This window comes from Chaetura pelagica, unplaced genomic scaffold, assembly GCF_000747805.2.
Source record: "Chaetura pelagica isolate M959 unplaced genomic scaffold, ChaPel_1.0 scaffold69, whole genome shotgun sequence".
In the NCBI taxonomy this organism is placed as follows: domain Eukaryota; kingdom Metazoa; phylum Chordata; class Aves; order Apodiformes; family Apodidae; genus Chaetura; species Chaetura pelagica.
This window is the reverse complement of record NW_009970724.1, coordinates 5,018,082-5,043,987: the sequence shown is the minus strand read 5'-3', so window position 1 is coordinate 5,043,987 and position 25,906 is coordinate 5,018,082. Positions and strand designations below refer to the sequence as shown.

The window sequence follows — 25,906 nt, the reverse complement described above, 5'->3', positions numbered from 1 at the left end:
GAATAATTTTGGGTTTTCCTAATGCTGCATTTCTGTGAATGCAGTGTTTCACTACGTAAGGTACACACTGGCAAACACAGAAAACAGTCGTGTACTTAACTTTAAAAAGAAGAAGAAGAAAAAAATACAGTATGAAGCCATGTTTAATAAATAAAATTATTTTAAATAAAATTGTCAATACATTAAAAATCTATCTTGCTATGGTTTGAAACTTTTATGTCAGATGTGACAATATTTCTCTTGCAGCATATTGATTAAATACTTAAAAGCTAGCACGATGACATGTTCCTGCATATCGCCTGCAGCAACCTCCTTAAATGCCACTCGAAGGACGTAAAGTGAGTTGTAGCACCACATACTCACATATGGTCCTCTTGTTCCTTATTCACCCTGGGTGAGCTGCAGTTTGAGGTAAAAGAGATGGGAATGTGGGATGACTACACTTCATGTAATGACTTTTAGCAGCAGCATATTTTAAACTGAAAAATTCCTAAACCTCTTTACCCAGAGTAAATGGCTGTCTTGACATACGCATTCCTAATGGTCTAGAGCGGCCACATGAGATGAGCTTCAGCTTTTGTGTGCATATTCACCAGACCTCCACTCCTGTTATTAAACTCAAAGCTATCTATGCACGAAGATGCCAGGAATTACTTAAATGCTATGTTTTATTAATTTGGTCTTAGAAAATATGTGCAAAACTTAAATGTAAAATAGCCAGAGAACAGGTATTTTATTTTAGGGGTGTACAGATACATACATATGCACACACACAAATTATTTAAAGGAACGTATGTAAATTCTGAATTTCAAATTCACCTCGCAAGAAATATATTATTACCTACTGAAATCTAATAAGTTAGCAAATTGGGCTTAACCAAAGCCTGAAAACCAGAAAAGACCTGCTAAAAAACCCAGCCTTGCTATAAAGCCCTGATTTGAAGCAGCATTGGCTGGCCATTATTGCGGTATCTGGAATGCAACTGCAGCAGCACTAGCACAACCCTCCTACCCACAAAGGAAGAGTGAGCACACACCTCTCTACAGAGCCACACTTCCATGAAGACAAGAGCCACACTTCCATGAAGACAAATGCACCATCCTGCAACAGGCTTCTAAAAAACCCACGATGCCATACTGGCAATTTTGCTTGCCGATGTGTAAGATTTTCTAAAAAATATTTTCAAGTTAGAATCCCTAGACGATGATGGGAGGAGCATAATTTAAGAATAAAATAGCAGATACACGAGCATGTATGAAAGCAGAACTTGGCGATCAGAGTTATGTCTAAATATTGGAAACCTTCCTGTGACCACTAAAGCAGAAGACATGCTAGAAATTGGTTTGAAAATTCAGAACCCAGAGTTGGGATTTTCTGTGCACTTGGCAACATGACCACTACAGCAATAAAACTGATGGCTTCAGATGAAAAATATTTTATGGGAAAAATACTGAGAAAATTGTTTCTACTTTCCTTTTGAATATATTAGTGATTTGTTGAATCTTCCAATTACTGAGTAAACATGACACAAGGAAGCTAAATAGTCTATAATTAATATTGTAAAAGGTGCACCACTCCATCTTTTCCATTTGCCCAGTAAATACACAATAATATTTGTGTTTTCTTTATACAATGTAATCTTATGGGAGTCTAAGGGTACACATTTGAGATGAAAACTCCAAATAGACAATAAAACACAACAGAAAATAGTCAGCTCCCACAGGCCCTTTCTTAGGATTACCCAGTTTGATTTATTATCAATGAACGTGTATCAGACTTGTGTGGCAAAGTAATTTAACACAGTATTTCTTGCTTTCAACCTCTTCTTACGATTTTAATACCTTTAGTTATGATGCATATACCGTTAGCATTCATGTTGTCTAAGTTCAAAGCAGTCACTGTTAAACAGATTAATCTCTTCACTCACATCTAAGCTATCAGAGATATTTTTTCTTGTTACAATTCATTCTACTAGTGTAAACACTATGGCTATGGGGTTATTACTAACCTGAAACTGAAGCATCAGATAAAATAGGGGGCAGAAAAAAAAGAAACAGGAAATGTAGATTTCAGTGGAATACATAAATCCTGGCTTCTCTCAGTAATTGTTAAGTGCTTTTATAAACTCATTTCTATCCCGATTACTTTCTACCACATATGTGAAAGTCCTACTAGAACTACCAGAGCCTGTGAGGAGCTGACTGTACAACAAGCACAGGAAAAGTATGTATCAAAAGTTGCAATGAAGTGTGCAAAGTAAAACAGCCTGGTGAGGTTTGTGTAGGTGCAAGCCACCCAAACCTTGTAACAATATGAAGAAGAAGAGACCTGCTTTTTAAAGAAAATGTTTCTAATGCAACCCCACCTGAGGAAGAATAAATTGAAATAAAGTAATAAACTTGTCTTATTTGTGTATGTGTATTTGCAAGCAAAATGCAGCATAAGATTACAGTGTATGTCTTGGTATACCAACTAAGCCAAGCAGATCCACACCGCTGAAAAGTAATCAGTTCAAAAGATCCAATTAGATGTTTCACCATTTAGACAAAATAAATAGCCTGCAGCTATGCTTATTTACTAATGAAAACTTCAGTAGTGCAGCATCGTAATGCGTGAGCAATTTACACAGATTATTCACACTGAGTGAGCGTGAGCGCAGCATTATGCCTTGTGCACTGAGGTGGTTTCCAGGGAGAAACACAGGACTGGGTAATAACATCAGAGTTTTATGAAGGGGTGTTTATTTCAGAATCACAGTGATGGAGCACAGCATAAAGAAAATCCAAGTGAAAATCCTGAAGCACAGTGCCTGATCCTCAGGCATAATGCTGTAATAGACACGTAGGAAAAGAGAGTCCTGGGTAGAGAACATAGGACAAGAGTAAAAAAATCTTTAAAACTCTTTTTTGCAGCAGTGCCGATCTTTTTTACTGCAGGTTTCCTGACTGTAACACAGTTCTTTAGTTTGCAGAAATGCACTTTCAACATAAATGCATCTTAGCTCTAACAAGAAAGTAAGATTTACTCGTTTACTGAATTGGCTGTAGAGGCAACATGATTTCATAGGGTCCTTTTGGCTTCCCTCTACAATGGACAGAATGAAGATAATTTCAAATGAGTAGTGTGGTGGAGGGCAACCCTAACTGAACTTTAACACAAGCATTCCCCTTGAATAATTAAAAATATTATAGCCTGTATCAGTTAGGAGCAATTATTTATAAAAATGTTCACCTATTGCATTTTGCATCTAGAAAAACGATCACATTTTTGACCAGGGAAATGGGAAATCGCTATAGGATGCCCTACTTAGATTAAATTAGTAAGAAACTTGTTATCAGACAACATAAAAGATACACCATAATAAGACATGACCTTGCAGAACCTTGGAGCCAATCTGTGATTTTTTTCCTCTGTAACCCTTCCTAATTATCTGCAAAGCTACAGACCCTTTTGTGGCAGGTTATTTTTCTGTGAATAGTGAGGAGGTTTGGGGTTCTAAATATTTAATTAGTCTTCTGATATGAGAATTGTTGCACATGCCAACTGCTTCGATTTTCAAACTGTGTTCATCCTAATTATGTTCAGATTTAGATTGGTCATCCCAAACCTCTCACTCTTGTAATTATTTACTCCTTAAAGATCATTCAGTGGAGAAATATTTTTCACCCTTATGGCTCTTTCTTTCCACAAATGGCTTTTCTGGTCCGTTAATTACCCACTTGGAGGATTAGACTTTGTAATAATGCAAGAGATCCTGCATGTAAGATGAGTTTTACAGGGTGAAAAAAAAATAAGTTGTTTTTTTGTAAACTTGCCTCAGGGAATATCCCCTTTTTGGATTCTAATTTTCATCAACAGAGGCCACGTACCCACTGCTGCATATCTACCAATTCCACAGGGCTGACTGTGACTCATTTCTGCGGCTCAACAGAACTCAAAGCATAATGCTGAGCAAGAGGCCAAAAGACAACTTGACTGTTTTACAAGATTTCTAGAAGTGCAATCTGATAGCAAGATAGTATGGTTCTTTTTCTCATAGTTTTAAATGTGGATTTCATGGCTTTAAAGTTGTATATTTTTAACGAATAACTAATCAAATTGCAACTATTCTTATTTTATCTGCTGATTTTTTCCAGAAGTACTGTTCCTTGGTAGGGCTTTAATCAGCTCTGTAAAAGTGGTGTCCTTTCCTATTAAAATATGTCTGAGAGTCTTTGCTACATATAATTTCTTTTCTTCTGAGAGGAATGTCTGTCACAAAAGCACCATTATTTATTACCCATAGTGATGTCTGGATCTAATTAACATCTGGAAAGCTTGCAAAGCTTCCAGGTATAGGACTTTCCCTGCAAAAGTATTCTTCTGCTCTAACTTGGAAAGCAAAATCCCACTTTTCTCTTTGTGATTTGAAGTTAAAGGATTAAGTTACTGATTTGAACTGTGTACTTTCTTATTCCTGAAACTTCCAGTTTTAAGTCAAACAAAGTTTAAGGAGCTGTTTTTGTTTACATCTGCAAAAATCTTCCACATTCTGCACTTGATTTTTTATGCAAGTCAAGCAGAATCGATCTCTGTAAAAAAACACATTGGAAAATTCACTGGCTTGACTCTGTCAATGCATAGATAATCACTAATTGTGTAAAAAATATTCATGATCTAATCCTTTTATCAAGCTGTCTACCACTGAAGGAGTCTCATGCGCCTACACAATTAAAAACTCCATATTAGCCATACATAATACTGTACTACATTTGATGCAAATCCTTTTCTATTGAAATAAGCACTGGGCTGACAGCAGGAAGGGGCTGATAAGAAAGCAACAAGGCACTGTTGATGGCATGCATGATAACTGAGCACTAACTCATATGTGTTCTGTCTACAGCCCATTACTCAAAGTGCTCCTGTTTCAAATGTGACTCCAAGAGGTGTTCTTTTGCTGTATTTCTGTCACAAAGGCAGCAAAATGATCTAAGACAGTTAAATATACAAAGTATATTATATTTTTCATACCCACCAGTGATGCTGGTACTAGGATAATATACTGAAGGCACTATCAGTGCTACTACATCCTAGATGAGAAAACACCTACAGCTTCACAAGTGTAGTAGTACAGTTGAGTTCACTGCTGTTAAGAAATTCAGTAAAAACAGGGAAAGGTTATAGGTTCAGAAGTGTTATGTTATTGTTATACTTACATCTCAGCCTAAATAAATGCAATAAATGGAGTGTGGAAAAGCAGCACGCATGCTACAAGAAATTGAAACCCAAAGATTTTGATAGCTACTGCATTATAGTGAAAGCCTGAAAAAAATTACAGCTTTCAATAGTAAAACTATAGTAAAGACTCTGCAGTACATACGTATTATAAAGCAGGTCTGACATAGAAAAATTCTATACAAGAGCTTGATGTGTTTGCAGCAGGCTAAAAATATACTGAATATGGAATATTTGGTCCACGTCACACTCTTAAGACTGCATTAACTTCATTGCAGTAAGTTGTTTGATAGGCTCAGTTCATCATGACCTATAAAATCTTAGGCTGAAGTGCTCTAAATACCTGCTAACACCATGTGCAAGCCTGGGAGTACAAGGCACTGTGCTGTGAAGCGGCAAAGACAGAACTCTTCTGAGAAACTAGCACACACTCTTTTGTCACTGATATAAACAGGGTAAGCATGCTAAATAATATATAAACAGGCAGACAATGTTTACATAAAGCAGGAATTCCAGTTGAATTGTTTGATTTTATTTTACCACTATGACATTAGTTTTTTAAGAATACTTCTTAAAAACACACAGAAGTTGACTATGAGACTAAATTAAAGAAAGTACCGGCAAACTCCTTTCATTCACAGGTATATGAAAGAAAAAATACAAAGGCCTTTTTCATTTGTGGCCATAGCATTTCTGCTGATTATTGTTCTGCAATATGTAGAAAATAAAAGTGCAAAGTGGGGAATTATCTGTCTTTCTGTAATCATGGTCCATTTATTAAGTAATTAGACTGCAATTTTATTACTAGAGAGGAAAAAAAAGAAAGGCTGAAAAATACTGTTATAGCTTGTATCTTTTTATCCTTAAACTCTTCCATTTCAGCAACCTCACTAATGTCAAAATGACATGAACATGGCCACCTCTTATTAGACTATATAGCCTGGGCACAGGCAGAATCTATGGGATTCAATAAATATGTTTTTTCTTGTTGAATTCAACTAAAAAGCTTCTTTGAGCCACAAAGGGCAGAAGGTTCTTTTTAAGTAGGAGATTATTTTGTGGCAGAATAAAACTTTCAGATTATGAGATCTGCTCTTTCCTATACTGCCCTGTAGCTACTGTTTAATTCTTAAACCCATGTTACTCTATTCCCTCCCTCCAAATTAAACAGCCTCACTGTAATAATCTTTAAATTCTATTTCCTTTGTTTTACTAATGAAAAATTTTCATCACTACTTCTGACAAAATTAAAAAATACTCATAATTTACTTACCTATATCTAATTCATATCAATCTGTCCTAATTTACAATCTATATCCTGGCTCTGCCCATCTTCATGTACCTTTTCCATGTCAATTCTGTTTACTAAGTGATATTCAGCAGATTTCCTATAATGCACAAACCTTAACAGGCAGCTTTTAATTGCCTTGCATGGGAAACCACATGACTATTAATTCCACAGTAACAGTATAAAATAAAACTATTGCTTCTCAGACTCCAGAGCAATTAGACCTCTCAGCTATTTGGCTAACTCTGCTTCATGATACCCAGTGCAGTTAATTATATTTTTTGATGTTAATAGTCTCTGTCAGTTTCAAGCATAACTCCTCTTTGATGAATATTTAAATTATATTTGAATAAAAAAATAATCTTGGTTACATTTCATATTCAGCAGTCATCACAGCTTAATAAAGGTCTCCTCAGCAAGGGTTGCGATAAATGGCTATATGAACACATGTATAAAGTCCTAAATCAACTTATCAGATAATGTAGTTGTTTTGGCTAAGTATGATAGAGGATATATTGGGGTGGGAGGAATTAATAGGCTTCAATTATTACAGTATTATTCTATAAGAACTAAAATTGGCACAGTAATATATAAGTAAAACAGAATGTTTTCATAATAAAGTTCTGAGTGCAACTAAACCAATCTTGATTAGACTAGAAATTTGAAAACTATATAAAATTCACACAAATTCATCCAAAAGAATACAACATTCAGATGAAAGATGTTTTAAGATTAAGCAATTTTGTCTCAGTCATATTCTGAAAAACATCAGCAAATTACCAAGAGCATTAATTACGTTCCAAAAATATAGTATATGATAAACTGTACACCTAGTGCTGCCCACCTAGTAAAGCCCATTTCTGAAAAAAAAAAAAAAACAAACAAAAACCTAGAAAATTACAGACTGAAGCATTTTTTTTATGATGCTGAGATATACAAGAAACAGTGTGCAATACTTTAAAAGTTATGTTTACGTATGTATAGTTATTTATATTTATTTTTCACCCCTAAGCAGCAAGGAAGGACTGATGAATGTGTATATAGCATCCTGCCAGATGAGATATATGCTGACTTAAGATGACTATGATGAGGTTTTTTTCCAATAATGAAGGAAAGAAAATGACTTGAATATAAGATATGAAAACACTAAATAAAATACCATGCTACACCCTGGTAAAATAATGAATCCAATCTTTTTTGAAGTAAACAAAATCTAAATTTTAAATGTTTTTAGTTGGTATCAATAATGCTTTTGTTGTTTCCTTTGTACCTGGTCCAATGCTGTGATTACAGCAACGCACATGCGTGTTATGTGCTTGCACATGTGTAATATAATTTCTTCTGCAGAAAATAATAACAGAACACACCACAAAAGGATTATCAAGTACCAGCTATTTCACCTTGCCTGACTGCTCAGAACCTTGTAATATGAGGATTTGTATTTCATTTACTAAGTAATACCCTGATGAAACAGCCCCATTAATAAACTCCCCTATTTTTAATGAGTAAACTAGACCTACTACTTTTGTATTAACAACTAATGATAGTGAAAACGCATAGTGCCAGATAAGGTTCTTCTCAGTCATGGGTGTAACTGTTTTTTCCTGAAATAAAGCCAAGGACTGTAGCATCCCTCATGAATATTCTAGGTTACGTGATTATGCCTTGTTCATGAAAACAGGCTACATGTACTTCTGCTTTTTTCTTTACATTTAAGTCATAACTAAGTCTTGTGACTAACACACAGAAAACAAAACAAAACAAAAACCTATCTGGCTGGTATTGTGAAGGGCTTAGTTTAAAAGCAAAGAACATTTTAAGCTTCTGCTACATCAAAATACTCATGAGTGACTGCCATACTAAGACCTACATCTATTTCAGATTAATAGAAATCTTCATTTTTAAGGGATGCTTTAAAAAAGATATCTCATGTTGATAATCTTGTATGGTAAATGTTTTGTGAAGCAGTTGTCAGCAAGCTGAAACAGAAATTGCTGGCATGCCAAAGCAAAAGAAGGACCTCGTACATGAGATAAAGTATCAGTACCACAGCAATTCTGACATGCATAAATTCTGAGAACAAACCTCCACATCAGCCTGTGCTATCCTATCATCAACACTGGTATTTCTCTGACATTAAAAAAAAAAAAAAAAAAAGACAGATGTGCAAGCTCTTAATGACCAGAAAGTAGAAAAAGGCAAGGTATATTTCTTATTCTGAAGACACATTTCTCTACATAATATCTTTAGCAAAGGCAGGCAATCTTCGGCTGCAGAAGGAAAAGCAAAGGGAAAAGCGAGGATAGCAGCAGGGGTCAGCAGAGCCCTTGTCTAAGCCTGGCAGACCCCCGAAGTGAAGTGCGCCATTACCACAATCACAGTCATTTGTGAATGGCAGAGGATAAAATCCTGCCCGTGAAAACTGTTCTAAGTCACATTAAGAAATGCAAATCTGAAACATATTATGGTTTAAACAGTGGGCCCTGTCTCAGGAAGCTGTTCTTGAGGCGCTTTCTTTATGGAAGTGTTGCAAAAGCTCAAAGTCAGCTCTGCCGTGACCCCGCAGCAGGTTTTGCTTTCTACCAGAAGAGTTACCCAGTACGAGCTTTGCTTTTGTCTAGACCTTTTCACTTTGATGAGTGAGATTAAGCAGTGATAGATTTCACCCGCTATCCATCCCAGCCTGGAGTCCAGTGGAAGATTTCCTTTACTGACTCACATTATAGAACAGACCAAACTTCTTTGCACTTGAAAGGACACTAATACGGTATGACAATGTTTCCTCTGCAGACCTGACAAGCAGGAACAAGATGGAGGGCTTTAAAAATGTGTCTTCTTCAGAGGAAAATTAATTTTGTTTTCTTTCAGAACTGTCTCACTCTCATTTATATACAGGATTTTTCAAAATGATTTTTCACATGTTTGTTGGACATATGAATAGGCAGAAAAGCACAAACAGCTCCATTCTCCTTCTTCCCTTTTGGGAAGGATTAAGAAACAAATAAAAGTCTCAGGAGAAGGAATGGATATGCTGCTTCCTTCAGCTTTCCATTGATCACTCTGTGGGGCAGGAGGCACTTCACTTTCAATTCTGAAGACCCTCTGTTTAAGCGTAGCTGTCTTGCAGAGAGATGATGGATCTAACAGGTTAAGATTATTAGCGTGTGAGAGAAGATCATGGTAACAAAAACCCAAGCATAAACCCTTCGGTGGTGTCATGATGGACATAGTAATTGAAGGTACATGTGTTGTCTGTGCTTTAGACAGGACAGGGTATGCACAACAGATAAAACACTGCTGAAGATTTATTCCTCTTTTAATTCTTTTCTTTTTCTGCAGTAATGTTTTAAAAGGGAAGGGTATTTAAAAAAAAAAAAAAAATTACAGTTCTCTAAGTTCATCTATTATACACAACACATTTTTATATCTAAGATTATATATTTTAATGAGGTTTTCTTTGTGCATATTTTTTAAAAAAATGATACTGATTAGATATGTTTTGTAAAGATCACATAAAGCTACAATTACAGCACAAACTGCAGATGAAAATAAAATTTCAAGGCCATTTCAGTGAAGGATTGATGTAACCCCCCTTCTGTCGTAAAACAAAAAAACCTGAATACACCAACTGTGAGATTATAATTTTTAATGTAGATGTTTGCATGGTCTGCAAACTCTAGTTTTAAACAGTTTGATTTTTTCCTTTTTAATGATTGCAACTATGCTCTCAGCATTAGAACACAGATTACAAGTTCCTACTTAAAAACTCAAGGTATTTTAGCCTTTATCAGGAGGGAAACATTTTCTTTCTGAAGCTAACATTAATTTGGCTATCAACATTAAATGCTTGAATTTTACCTCTAAGTGATGGATTCCACAAATTCACAGTTCATAGGCTGCATTTTCTTTTTCTAGACCACCTCACCAGGATGAGAAGGTGGATGAAAGAGTCTATATGCAGTTGGGAGAGGTTTTACAATTGCTGCCACTTGTTCTAATGGGGGACTTCAACTTCCCAGATGTCTGCTGGAAACACAATATAGCAGCGAGAGAACAGTCCCGGAGGTTCCTGGAGTGCATGCAAGATTAACTTCCTGACACAGCTGGTGAGGAACCCAACCAGGGATGGTGCCTGTCTGGACTTGCTGCTCATCAACAGTGAAGGACTTGTGGGGGAAGTAACAGCTGGAGGAAGCCTAGGGCATAGTGACCATGAACTTACAGAGTTTTCAATTATTGGAGATGTAAGGAGGGGTGTCAGTAAAACTGTCACCTTGGACTTCCAGAGGGCAGACTTTGATCTGTTCCTGAGACTCACTGATAAAGTACCTTGGGAGACTATCATGAAGGGTAAAGGAGTCCAGAAAAGCTGGACATACTTCAAGAAGAAAGTCTCAAAGGCCAAGGAGATGCTGTCCCCATGTGCTGAAAGATAAGCCGTGATGGAAGAAGACTGGTCTGGTTGAATAGAAAGATTTAGCTGGAGCTCAGGAAGAACAGGAGAGTTTACGGCCTCTGGAAGAGAAGCCAGGCCTCTCATGAGTAATACAGAGATGTAGTAAGGCAATGCAGAAAGAAAATTAGGAGGGCCAAAGCCCAACTTGATCTCCACTTGGCTACTGCTGACAAAGACATTGAAAAAATCTTCTTTTTAACGCCTTTATTAACAATTTTGATGAGAAGGTAGAATGCACCCTCAGTAAGTTTGCAGACAACAGACACCAAGTTGGGAGGGAGTATTGATCTGCCTGAGGGGAGGGAGGCTAGATTGATGGGCTGAGGTCAATTGTATGGAGTTCAACAAGGCCAAGTGCCTGGTCCTGCACTTGGGCCACAACAACCCCATGCAGTACTACAGGTTTGGGGAAGAGTGGCTCGAAAACTATCCAGCAGAAAGGGACCTGGGGGTTCTGATTGACAGGCAGCTGAATACGAGCCAGCAGTGTGCCCAGGTGGCCAAGAAGACCCATGGCATCCTGGCCTGTATCAGAAATAGTGTGGTAAGCAGGACCAGGGAGGTGATTGTTCCTCTGTACTAGGCATTGGTGAGGCCACACCTTGAATACTGGGTTTTGGGTACCTCAATACAAGAAGGACACTGAGGTGATAGAGTGTGTCCAATGAAGGGTGATGAAGCTGGTGAAGGCCTTGAGAACAAGTCTTATAACTAGCAGCTGAGGGAACTGGGGCTGTTTAGTCTGAAGAAAAGGAGGCTGAGGGGAGACCTCATCGCCTTCTACAGCTACCTGAAAGGATGTTGTAAACAGGTAGGAACTGGTCTCTTCTCACAGGCAACTGGTGATAGAACAAGAGGAAATGGCCTCAAGCTGCACCAGGGGAGGTTTAGACTAGACATTAGGAAGAATTTTTCACTGAAAGGGTTGTCAGATATTGGAACATGCTGCCCAAGGAGGTAGTTGGAGTCACCATCCCTGCTTGCGTTTAAAAGTAATCTAGATATGGCTTAGTGCTGAACTTGGCAGAGTAAGGTGAATGGTTTGACTTTATGATCTTGAAGGTCTTTTCCAACCTAAGTGATCCTTTAAATGATCCTTTAAATACAAAATGTAATTTTCTACAAGACACATCAATAGCTGGTATCTGTAAATTACTCAAAAAATCAAGTGTACAGATTGGAATGGACATGACTTCTTTTTAATATTTGATTTATCAAGATTTAAAGTTACATTATTCAAAATTATTACCTGTCACACTACCCAAGTATTTTAAGTACACAAGCAAAAATATCTAATTGTACCATACTGGAACTGTAGAGCTATTTATAATGCCTAACCTGTAAAATAATTGAGAAGTTTTCCTAAACAAAAAGTTTAGGACTAGGAAAAATGACTGCTCCTAAAAAAAGCTTATTTTTAATTCAGAAGAGAACAGTCCCAGCATGCAAAAACACACCTTAGCAGCTTACTGTTCCACTATAAAATTACGTACACAATATGCCTTTGCCTTCGAAATGTATTTTAAGTATGTGTTTACAAGTACCTTGAAATATCTGTTTTTATTTTAAACTAATAACACAGAAATCCAAGTACTAGGTGCTACCTATGTAATCCTTACTGCCTGTCTTAACAAAAAGCTATGGTCCATCCACCTGCAGTTGCAGCCTGCAGAGTGGGCCTTTGAAGTTGACACTGGAGGCAGAATGTCCCCATAAATGCACAGGCTATTTGAATATAACCACACAATCCACCTGCAGTCTGCTTATAACAGAAATGGATTTCAGACTAGGTTGTAAGCCAGTTTTATCCCATTAATTTTCAAATCTTCACTGTGCCTATAAAGAGCAGTACTAGTTAGCCTTATCAACTTCAAAATCTCGTGGTAGTTTCTGCTTACAGCCACACATGCACACTTTATGAGCAAGCAACTAGAGCAATTTCCTCAGGCTGCTTTGCATCTTCTGCTTCCCTGTTGATTTAAAAAGAGGAGGATTTGTCCCTGCTAAAGGATAGTGCAGCACAAAGGAGTCTGTCTACTTTAAGATCTAACTGCCTGAAATGTGGGTCCTCTGCCACTCACACTACTCCCTCACCAAATATTGTAGAAATAAACTTTTTTCTATACTTGACTTCAGCACATGGTAGGATGTCTCAAACTTGACTGTATGCAAACGATGGGGTTAACTATCAGAGAAGTGTGAAAGGGGAGAGGGATTTTCTAAAGGTCTAGTCTCTTTCTTCAAAGCTTTAATTTTAATTGTGCCAGTTTGAAATTTATACAGAATCTAAATACATCTGAAAGACTTTATTCTATAATATTTGGAATGTAATTTCAATCAGGGACTAAAAATTAAATAGCTACATTACAAAGGTAAAAGCAAAGCAATGAAGTCATTAGTGTTCCAGTCAGGCTTCCTAGTAAAGCATTAAGTTAAAAGTCTATTGAGAACTGCAGAAAAGAAAGAAAAGAGAGGGAGAAAAGATTAAGAAGCAGCTTGTTTTGAGAAAGGGGAGCTAATGCATCAATGGACACTCGCAAGAGTTTATGTGCTGTACATCATATTCTCTGGAAAAGGAGCAGGGCATGTGATTACATGGCTTTGTCTTCAACTGGAAACCTCATCTTATTTTTTAGTCTTCAGATTTCACAGTATTGATCTCATTAAACTACTGTTTTCACATTGTAACTGCAGTAAATGTAGTTGCTGTGCAAAAGCTGTGGAGTAATGTTGCAAATGAATTATGAGAATTTAATAATTGCCATGGAATGAATTTAACTGCAGGTCTAAATAGAATTGACTGGTCAAACGCTGTGGTGAAAACACTGCTGGCTGCAATGATAAAAACATGTCATTAGTCCTTAAAAGTAAACACTGTAAGATTTTAAGTAGCTGTTTGGAATCTATTGCTGCTTATTTCTAAAGGTATGGAAGATCACTGTGATCAAATGTTCTAACAGATTTGTTTTTCCTAGTCAGCTAAAATAAAAAAAAAAAGAAAAAGAAGGAAAAAAAAATAACAAACAAACCAATGAATCTCACAGGCCTTCCAGGTGAGATTTTTCTATGCAGTTGCTGCCATCAAAATACAGCTGATGTGATACTTTAGATACCAGAACAAGGATATATGCTGAGTACCAAACAACAGTTTGACTTAGACAACAAAAAATTATGATCACTAATGCAGTTAAATTCGACAGTATTCTTCTATGCTTGCAATAGCACAAATTGAACAATTTGAAGAAAATATTAAACAACACAAGAGATATCTTTTCTACTTAATGACAGAAGCAGAAAAGAAAACTACAAAAGCAAACTTCCAAATTACTATAAGAGCCAGACAAAAATAGAAAGCAAAGTAACAATCTTGCAATTTTTTTCAGAAAAAAAACCCAACACAACAAAACCCCAAAAATAACAACAAGAACCTGAAAAACTCTCTGAGCATAGATCTTCTGTATCGATGTAATACATGTGTTTACAACTTCATTTTAATCTGCTGAAAAAAGGGCAAGAGTGGAAGACTGGGGAAGTTCAAAAACACTCTCTGCTATCATAAACTTACAGTCAGTTAATTGAACGGGGAGGATTGAAATTGCAGTTTTCCAGTAACAGTGTAATGTCACTTTAAGCAAGATTGTGCCTCTACATTTGTCTCTGACTACCTTAATCTGTGTATTTGCAGTGAACATAAGGAGGACTTTGATCAAAACACAACATGCATTTTACACAACAAGGAAGTCTACAGAGAGGCACTACATTTACAAAAGCAATTGAAGGTGGTTTCAAAGGGAGTTGACAGATTAGAGGATGATGACATTGCTGCTGCAGTCTCAATGGAAATCTGGCTTGATCTAATTAACAACAACAAACTAGAACCACAAAAAGATAATTCTAACATGACTTTAAAAAGTTGTATTACCTTTATACTAGCACAGCAACGGAGCCTTTCCCTTACTGATCACAGAACATGTCACAGGTTGAACACAGAACAAGGATTTGATCCGATATCCGTAATTTCTCTACAGCATTTGAAATTGAAGCCTGACATCTAGCTCAAATATTCAACTACAGAAGTAGAGAACATCCGTGCACTCATATGAAAATGACAAAGAATCCTAAGAGTCACATTCATGGCCACTTGAGTGCATGGGAAAACAAGATGGAAGATTATTTTTAAGATGTGACTGTATGCTCCTGAGTGCTACCATGCTCCAACAGAACACAGTGAAAGGAGAACAGCATGCTGGGCAAATTTATGATTCATTTGATACGTCTGTGTACATACACCACAAAGCTCCCAGCTTATTTCCATTCCCTTTTTGTTCAGATTTCTTACTCCAAGAAAAATTTATTGGGAGGAAAATTTCGCACCAATCCTGAACTTATTCAAGGCTTTTAGTTTAAGGCAGTAGCAACGCCAATGACTGATCTATGCCGACATTTCCAAAAATGTCAGTACTAGGTGACTGCTGCCTGTAGCATAGAAATTACTGTGAAATCTTGGTTCTGATGCAGCTTTTGTGGTAAAAACACTTTCATACACTCTTCTGATGGATTGTCTTTTCTGAATGACAACTGCTGCCACTAAGACATAATGTAACTTATGTTTATACGCATATAGGCTTCTGTACACACATGCAGAAATGACATAAAACCATCCTGGGCTTTAACAATTCTGGCATTTTCCATTGGATGTATTTTACAGGTGGGAACTGTGAAAATAATTTACTTCATTTGTACGAAACATGTAACTTGCTAAGGAATGCAGAAGTTACTGAAAAATCAGCAGTCATTAGGGCACATTTAGTGTGCTGTTTGGCCACCTAAAAGACAAGGAGACAGGGAGTCTCCAAGTAAGTGAATTGTTCCATTCTCCTTGCAGTTATCTTCCTGCCTTTTAAATTCTCCTCACAGATTTTTTTTTAAAATCTTTCTAATTGCAACTAGCAGTTTTTATTTCCTTCTAATATTAATAGATAGAAATAATACTACCTTGATAGCAAGCTGGCAACTACAACTCAGCATTTTCAACAGTATGTACCTCTTACTGTATTAATTCAGGCATTTTTCCTCTTCAGTCATCAAAATGATAATATTTTTACCTTTGTGTCATAATTTTGTAGGCATCTGGAAGGAAGCATTCTGTGTTCTCCATCTGGAAAGGGTCAGCATCACAAATCTTGTCATCTGTTCGTCCATAGTTAGCACTTTCTATCATAATAACATCGCTCCCTGGACACCGGAGGTCAATGGAGTAGCCTTCACAGGAGAGCTCCCTTCTAACCAAACCAAACGGTAGTGCTGCTCGGCTGAAACCTGAGAAAAGAAAAATGAAATGAGATTGAGCCTAAAGGAGGTATCACATTGAACTGTTCTTTTCTCTGTTAAATAGGCACTAATTTTTATCACTGTGCTAAAGGAAGCGCAACTTCAAACAGTCTGACCTGGCACCACATTAAGTGAAGCATCTTCTACGATACTCTCACATTCCTATACTATCGCTACTATGTCCTTAACCTGGTAAAGGAGGAAATTCCCCTTCACTTCTTCTAATCCTTGTAAGGGCAAAAAGTGACACCTGCCTGCACAGCTACATTGACTGTTTCTGTTCCTACCTCTTTTCTCTCTGCTTTTTTCTCCGTCTTTGGGCAGTCAGTCAGGCTAAGTCTGAAAGTGGGAAGCAGCAGAGGAGGCAGGATTTGCAAATGCCAAAGTGACTAAAAAAAAAACCCAAAACAAACCAATCCTCAAAGTCATAGTTCCAACTTATTCTGTCTTAATTTGTATCTTCCCTTCTCCAGGACCAGTTGGTTTATTTTCCTTAGCTATTTTATGTCCCCAGCATGGATATGTTTGTGCCACCACATCTAATATACCTGCTGATGCTTTACCTAGTTGAACTTCAGTGTTCCCTACTATGCCTTTCATGTAAATTAAACCACAGATAGATAATATTTTGAACCAGTACTGCCAACTGAAGTTGTGTACTGTGTAACAATTTCCCCATCCCTCCAAAATTAATGTGTGTTTCACAGAACTCTCATTTTTAACATGTTTTTCTGCGTGAGAGATTTTCTAAAAACTGGTAACTTCTCTAACAAAGCTGTACAAAATACTTCAGAAACAAAACAATGGTTCAGATATTCAACCAGATGTTTAGTCTTTCACAGACATGTCTTCATGCAAAAAATACTGTGTCAGGAAAAAACGTATCTGCATACTACACTTCCTTGCACACAGTTGCTACTGGATTATTACTAAAATGTTATTTCTGTTTCTTACAAAACGTTGTGCTTTACTGCCTTTTGGAAGACAAGCTGGGTAACATGGTGGTGTTAATTAGCTATTTCTTTAAAATAGTAAATCCTTCCTAAATTTTCAGCAGAATTACAGATATTTCCTATTTTAAAAGAAGTCAGCCTAATACAGTAGGACAAGGCCATAAATATTTCAGTGCAGGCTGCTGCAAGTAAGTTGTGACAGCAAAGAGAAATAGCTAGCACGTATGGAAAGTTGAAGCTCTACAGTGTTTTGAAGGCAAAGAAAATAAACTTTTCTTAAAAAGGAAGATAAGTTAGAAAAGACAAGGAAGCAAGGATCTAAAAAGATCAAGAACAACTTGAGATAATCCCTTGATAGTAAAAATTCACACAAACCAAAGGCTGTCACTTTTTCTACTGAATTAATGATCTGCAGATTAAAACTCCTACTGTATGAAGATTATTATTTGTAAGGACTGCAAAAAGGAGTTGTTGATAATGATCACTCCAGTGTCAAGATGTGGCTCCTTGGCAGCCCATCTTCCCATTTCCCCCTCCTCTGTCTGCATGCCCCTGCCTTCCCCTTTGCACCAGCACCAGCTTCTGTCCAACTCGTGAAGTGAACAAATTCAAGGGGCTGGTCTGACTCAAGCCTCCCTCTACTGCAGAAGAACCAATGAGGTCTCAACGGACAAGCTCTTTGGCTGGGGAAGAATTTACCCGAGCACGAGTGGAAGGGGAAGGCCAGAGCACAGCAGCCACGACTGCCCTTACTGTATATTTTGTGGAAGCATATCCTACGTGAAACCAGTACCATTACTCTGCCAATATGTTCCAGTATAAGTTAATAGACACACATTGATGTGCAAGGCAACACAGTTCCATCTCAGATTCCCTACTGGCTGTAGGTTTGGCTGCACATACTATGTGTAATAGCAAGGACTTTTATTACAGGCCTGCTGAAGTATCAGGAGCTGAAAGCTGGAAAGAGCTAAAACATGAATCCATCGCTTTAACACCCTACATGTTCCTCCCATGCAGCAAATTAATACAATGAAGGGAGGAGCTGCTCACAGCTCAGTGAGGGTGTGAAATGGGCACAGAGAGGGGTATGCACAAAGCCCCCACCGCACGTACATATAGCAGCTCCTTTGATTAATTACCATCACAACAGCCACGTTGGGACTGAATGTAACGCTGCTAGTGACTGCCATTCCTACATGCTACCTCTTCCTGACAAATTTAACACTGTCCACATATAGCACATCCCTCCAAGCTGGCAGCAATGGTGCCTCTATCTCCTGCCCTCAGCACACAGCACTGCCATGGCATAGCCCAGGGAGCCTGGCTGCCCCCTCCCACCTGCCCTTCTTGCTTCCCACAGGAGCCCCGCAGGTGCTGTCACATGGGTTGCACAGCCCCACTTTTGTGTTCCATCAGCAAAGAGAGGAACAGTGGCTTCAGCTGTCCACAGGGGCTCTTTGCAAGAAGGCAGAGCAAGTAGGGGTGAGGGTGCACGGAGTACAGCCACAGGGGTTTTGGTGGCTGCCACACAGTGTCTGCAGCAGCACGACACACGTATGACGTTACGGGGCCAGGGCTGAGACACCCAATCCGAGCTACCTGTGACAAGCACTGAACTCTTACTGCAGATCCTGCTGCACCCTCCACTTCTGCTAGGAGGTACCTTGAATCCAAATACAAGACAGTTCGCTACAGAGATCAGCTTGTCTGAAAATCTTATTTCATCATCTATGGCAACTGCTATAAGTACTATGAATGTGTTTTATCTTGCAATTTTTCCCCTGCAGGCATCCATGAGAAATTCTGTATTAGAACAAACATTAAAAATACTAGAGAAGTGTTAGATCACTTCATAGGCAGCAAAGGACACACCTGAGATTGTAACGTAATATGTTATATTGCAAAAGCAGCAAGCAGTAAAGCACAATAATGCAGCATGTATTAGGTGGGGAGACCACTCTAAGGAATCTCCACATCACCAAATTTTAACTAAATAAAATAAATAAATGTAAAGTGCACTAACAAAGTTGCTGTGATCTTTATTCTGAAGCTTTATTTGTACTCTTTTCTGATCAACAACAACAACAAAAAAAAGGCATATCAACAAGCAAAAGTGTAATTCAATCCCTCTTGCAACCCTGACAATCGAAGAAAGAACTAGTGGGAGGCCCTGTGAGCAAAAAAAAAAAAAATCAATATTGCAGCTTTGTGCCGTGCAAATGTGAATGCCGCCAAATAGCAGTGCTTAGGGTAAAATGAACTGTTTTGCTCCATTTTCTCCTCTCTGAACAAATGATTTTGAAACGACAGCTTTTTTTGGAGCTATAAAATGTGAAGCGATAACTCCCTGTGCTTTAGGCAAGTGATTGGAATAAATACCTCTTGGCAACAGGTGCAATGACTTAGGACTGAAATTCATTTACATTCAGGAGATAATTCCTGATAAACAGATGCACTGCCACAGGATGGAAGTTTGAACGACTGAATCTGAATGCTACTGCCTGGTTCTACCTCATTCCAGAGCTTTTTAGACATACGTATGTGGCCCTATCAGTAATTACTGTTGACACCAGTAACTTCGTATCTCCAACGCAACTCCTCACGAATATTTTCAGTACTGCATTTTCTAACCAACCTGTGTTCACCCTGCTGCCTGCCTTACTGTACACCTTGCACAAACCCATTTTGTTTGGCTGTCATCCTGCAGTTGAAATCAACATTCCTCAGTCTTCCTGTTAATTGCTTCAAGGCTGACACTGCTCCTGCTGTCTACCACCCAGCAATTCAAAGTTCTTCCTGACTGCAGAGGCCTTTCTGGTGCCAGGGCTGGGACTTCCAGCACAACCTGAACATTAACTCAAGTAAGTGCGACATATGCTCTGATTCATTCATGTTTGTATATATTAATCAGTGCTGCATTTGTGTTTGGTTTTTTTTAAGTGGACAAAGATTAATACCTAATGAGAAAAAGAGCGTGGTTTCTGTCCTGCTGACTATTCTGATTATAGACAAGTTTTCTGGCAAACATACGCACATTTTACCTGCTCACAAATTAGTTGAGTGCAGGCTCTTCATGAAAATAACAAAATAAATAGCTTTTGTAAAATGACATTTCTAAGAAAAAACGTAGAGGGGATTTTCAGTAGTAATACACATTCTTTAACACTTTGTTGATCAATCCATGTAGATAAACACGATGGGGAAAAAAAATCTAAACGAAACATCACCAAAAAAATCTTTCCTCTTAGACTTTAGACTGTGACATGAGAAAATGCAAGTCCTGTGAAAGAAATGTAATTGAGAATTGTGTTTTAGAAATACATTAAAAAACTATTTGCCTAAAATTTGTCTTACCTATGTTTATACCACCTTATTTACAGACTTGGTTCCTTCATAAGAAATTATTTATCTTTACAAAGATAACCTAATCAAAGTGCAAAGAAAAGTTAATAATTCACAGCATTCTGCCCACTAGCATGCCATCTTTTTGAGCTGTCAATAATAAGAGTGTGTGCTACGTTTGGTAGATAAAAGCAAAAAGGCACTACCCAATTTGAATGTTCACTCCTAACAGAGAAAAAATAGTGGAATGTAAACAGGCTAACATCAGTACTCCTCAACATCAGAAGCAAGGAACTTTTGATTAAAACTTAGAGCATACAGAAAGTCAACACTGAAACATAAAATTTTTTTCAAAGAATGCAGATACTGGAAGAACTGAGAATTCAAAACAAATCTTTGCAGAAATAAATATAAGTGTCTCTGTGCACAAGGAAACTTTGCCTCTTGTGTTATTTGGCTCTAACAGAAAGGTCTTTTGAAAAGAGCACATCTTTCCAAACAGAATGTTTACAGTTGTCTCTTTCACAATCTCTTTTCATTTACTAAATCATGCAACATGATGATTCAAGTTCTACACAAGATAAAGTGATGCGTCTTGGGCGGCATTTCAATACTACACATTCAACAAACGCAAAAACTGACAAAAACTGTGCTGAGAATCCTCTCCCAGCAAAGTGTGTACGTGCACACACAGAGGGTGCACAGAGACAGCTGAACATACTTCGACATCTGAAAATCATGCAAATGCTCAACATGGGCTCCGCAAAGCTTTTACAATTCCACAGAAAAGCCTCAGCATCCTAGAGTTTCTGAAGAATCCCACAAACCCTGTCAACAGAGACCTTTCTCCCCATCTCACATCGCTGTATATATTTCATACAGACAGGCATGTTATTTTGTTATACAGCTTTTAAATTATACAATCTTAGCCAATAGATCACTACCAACTACTACAACAATAGTGGCAATTTAAATGACAACTGTGCTTTCTAATTCTATCTTTAAAGGAAAAAAAGTCATCCTGGCAAGCATGTCTATTAAAAGATGACACTGGCACAGTAAGAGCTTCTGATACTGCACAGAGGTCTGGAGTTCACAGCACTCAGCTCTTCTTTCAGGGAAACCCAGCACACATCCAGCCAGTGCTGCAGCCTGGGAGACAAAACCCCACTGTTCAGCTGGGGCAAAATGAGGCGGGAAGCCATAATTTCAAAAATCTTCTCCTACAGCTGTATTCTATGCCATTTAAAGTATATACTCATTATTTTCATTTATGATGCAGGAAAGAGGGGACATCTAGAGAAAATGGATTATTTAGTGATGAAGAGACATCTTTCTTATTTTTTATAACTCATTCATGCAATGGGATTAACTCAAAACAAGGTATGTGAAAGCCTGTTCATTATTTGAACTTTAACAAAGAGGCGCAAAGTCCTTAAGTACACACTTGACCATTTAAACATGCACATAAATTACACTGAAGCAAGGCACGTTTTTCATTGAATAAATTGGCTGTGAGGGTTGATTTTTAACACCAGTTTCTAGACTTCAGCTTCTTAGACATACTGTTTCAGATTTTAATTACTTAAGTAAAATCTGGAAATCTATCTCTTACAAAACAGAGATATTAATTGCTATTTAAAAAAAAGCTTTTAGAAATATTAAGTAATGAATAATGTCTTTCTATAAATATTTTTTACACTTCATTCAGTTGCTCTATCATCTTAATAAATTTTAGAACGTAAAAAATCTCTGTCAGATTTTGGTCTTTTTCATGACTCAGTGTGAACAGCAGAATTACTGTAAGTAATTTTCTGTAATTATATACTTTATATTCAGTGTACACAAAGTTAAAGCACAGTATGCTTGATTAATGAAATTCAGGACAAGAAGCCTGAGTTACACCCTCTGACTCACACCAGGATGGGTCCTGCCTTCCAGGTTCACTGAGCCTTATTAAAATTTTCTTTTTACGTTTTCCAGTCTCCATGCAATTCTCAAAAACATCCCTGTGAGGCTCTCTTCAGCAAAAAAAGAGTCAGGGCTTACCTGTTTTCTGTACCTCGTTGGATGATTCAGCAAAACCTAAGGTGACCAGCAGCATCTCAGCCTTTTTAAGTTAACAGCATTGAGCCTTTCTGTGTACAGATGGCAAGGTTCTCATTTAAATTCTCTTAAACAGCTCTCACCCCTCATTCAGAAGGGCGAGAATATGACTCTCCTAGGACGCAAAATTAAGGGGTTTTGTGGATTGTATTTTCGTTGGGATTTGTGTGGGGTTTTTCTAAACAGCAGGAGAGAAAAGAGACATTGACAGACCTGCAGACCAAAAAGTCCTTCAATCACCCGGGACATGAACAGCTCAGACTGCAGCCATGCGTGCATCCCCACGTAAGTCCATCATGTCTCAGCCCTATTTTGAAGGAATCACCACTATGGGAAAAGAGATAGTTTGGTCTTCATGCCCATTTAATCGTTCACCTCCCTGCTGAGGCTGCCACAAGTGTGCTAATTAATGCTAAACTGTGAAAAATGGGCTTCTGCACTTTGAATCCAGCCCCACTGAAACTGGATAGAAACCACTAATTCCTTTAATGAAAGTCACCAAACCAGAGCCTAGCTCCTGGCAGCATTTTAGCAATGCCTACATATGGCAGAAGGAAACCACGTGAGCTAAACATGAAAGCCTACATATCTAGTGCAAAAATATGCACGGTGTTCAGTTCTCACTTAGAACCACATTTTATTCTCGTATGTATGCACCTTTCCCATTCCTTTCAGTGGGAGCTGTATGCATGAGAGTAAAACTTTGCCCTCTTGATCTAAAATTATCCCAGTTTGAAACAGTATTCATCTGTCAATGATATTTCTTCTCTTTTGCCAGCCAGATGTCTGTTCTCAGGCTGTAAGAATCTCCTTCCTTTTTTCCTTCACATTATACACACTTGATCCTCTGCCAGCTCACAGAAAGCACTCTACCCTTTTCCTTCTTGCCATTAAATACATTATATCTTCTAAATTTCTCAAGGCAAGTAAGTCCCATGGTCTCTGTAAATCCCTCTCCTGGAGGTTATCTCCAGTTTACCAACAGTGAACTCCCTGAGCACACCACCTGTCAGGAAAGAGAAGCTTCTGAATCAGAAGCAACCTCCGAAACAGGGAGGTAAGAAACACAAAGGCTGATGTGTCAGATATGTCAACAGGATTTCCTGTTGAATTATTTCCTCTGCACAGGATGCTGGCAGCAGCATAAAAACACATATTCTTTTATTTTCTATTAAAATGTATTTTGACAACAACTTGTATTTCTACTTATCTTGATCATTTTTTATTGGAAACCATGCATTAAAGAGGGGCAGGGAAAGAGAAAGAAAGGGGGTATGATTTCCCTCAGCAGCATTCAGAGTGAACAGCTGACAAAAGAAATATGCTTTTGTTCCCATCTTTAAGAAACCCAAAGCCTTGTCACCTCAGAGGCTGACAGAAACCACGCAGAGATGTACCATTTTCTTGGGAATATGTCATTGGTGAAAGCTAAATCACTCCAGCAGGTGACATGCTGGTTGCCAATAATACCCCTTACTGTGCTGTCTACATTGGCTTCTTAAATGGGTTATATCCTAAACTGTTTAAGACAACAAAACGTTTCGTAACACTAAAATGTAGAAATTTGACCCTGATAATTCTGGCTCATTTTAAAGAAAATGTTATTCTACAAGTGCCAGACTTTAAAATAGCAAATACAGGCCTAGTGCTAAGAAATTATCACAGATGTAATTAAAAATAATGTACGATTGCTACCATATGATGATATTTGTGATCACAGCCATAAAATTACAAAGGGGGAACTTTCTCATATAAAAATAGAAATACATATACATTTAACATGGAATCAAGCAACAATGTAAGAGTTCATATAGTCTTATTTTAATAAGATGATGTGGTGGAGCCAAATGTCACAATATAATTACACAGTGGAAAAACTATGTGGTAAATTTTAATGAGAGCAAGCCACTTAAAGAGTGCTTGCTAAGTATGCAAATAGCAGAGCAATCCCCCTTCTCATTCAGTAGAGCTTCCGAAATGTTCCTGAGGACTCAGGAGTAGAAAGAAGAAAGGCTCAAGATCCTGAAGATGAAAGTGCTAAACCAAAATACACATTCATACCTTCTGAAAACAAGGAGAAGAGCAATGTGATGAATGTAGTTTAAGAAAAACGTGCAGTCACTTCAAATACTCCCATAAATAGATACCAGATGAAAGTAGCAAGCGATTTTGGAAAATGCCTATCAGAGTGAAAGGCTTTCTTCCTGATCTTACCTTCTATGGAATATCTGTTGATTTCTAAAAGATGACTATAGAGAAGAGAGGGATATACCATGCATAGTTTTTAAAACAAATCTAAGGTTTTGGCACATTCTGAGAATCATGGAATAACCCTACATAGATGCTTGAGACCATTCTCTGAAGAACAAATTGAATGAAGAAAGGAAAACTATTTAATTGCTTATAAATAAATAGGTAATTTTTAAAAGTCCTAAGGAATATATGCAGTTCTGCCATGTTTCCTGGGCAGCAGTGAGTAGAATGGCAACAGAAGTACCAGTTCCACAGTAAATAAAGGCAATGTGCACCTCTGCTACCCTGTCAAACTGCTGTCAAACACCTATAAAGGAACTGAATATCCATATGTCTTGCTGCAAACATGAAAGACAAGGGAGTTAAAATGACAGGATAGCTAAATTCCTACTGGACTCAAATTCAGGGTTTCTGAATTTGGATTCTGGTTTTTAATTCTGGAATTTGTGCCTCCTGCAACTGTCAAAATGTGGATGCAAGTATGCTCTCAGCTTTCAGAGAACCAGCTAATGAGTGCTCAAATGAAAGTAACAAAAAAATCGGGATCCCTGAAATCTCAGGGACAGAAAGTAAACAATTTTCCATAATTATGTGATAGGAGTTCCATAATTAATGCTATTTACTTCATAAAATAAGAGAAGAGATGAATACACATTATAATGCAACACAGAAAGGAAAACTTTGCATTTACTAATTACTTCTATTTGGAAGCACATATCTAATAGCTGAAAGACTCCCTAATACAACAAATAATAAAGGAAAAGACTAAGAACGCTGTGCATCAGACACAGGGAAAAAAACCGTAATTACATGCTCAAGTATGAACTCAATATCCAGAAAGACAGAAGTACTGCGCCAGTACTAGAGATGTGGAAGTAAAAGTAATTTCCTCATTAATTAATACATTTTACATAGTCCTTCACCGTAGCAGGTCACAGATTTCTTAAATATATATATCT

At 37.6% G+C, this 25,906-nt stretch overlaps 1 protein-coding gene across 1 annotated transcript in view; it reads right to left on the bottom strand.

Annotated features, from left to right (window-relative positions):
- LPHN2 (latrophilin 2) overlaps positions 1–25,906 on the bottom strand; it is a 125,810-nt gene that overhangs the window by 55,732 nt on the left and 44,172 nt on the right. Inside the window, 1 exon segment of the mRNA XM_010006598.1 lies at positions 16,065–16,278. Within this exon segment, the coding sequence (XP_010004900.1) occupies positions 16,065–16,278 (214 nt within the window).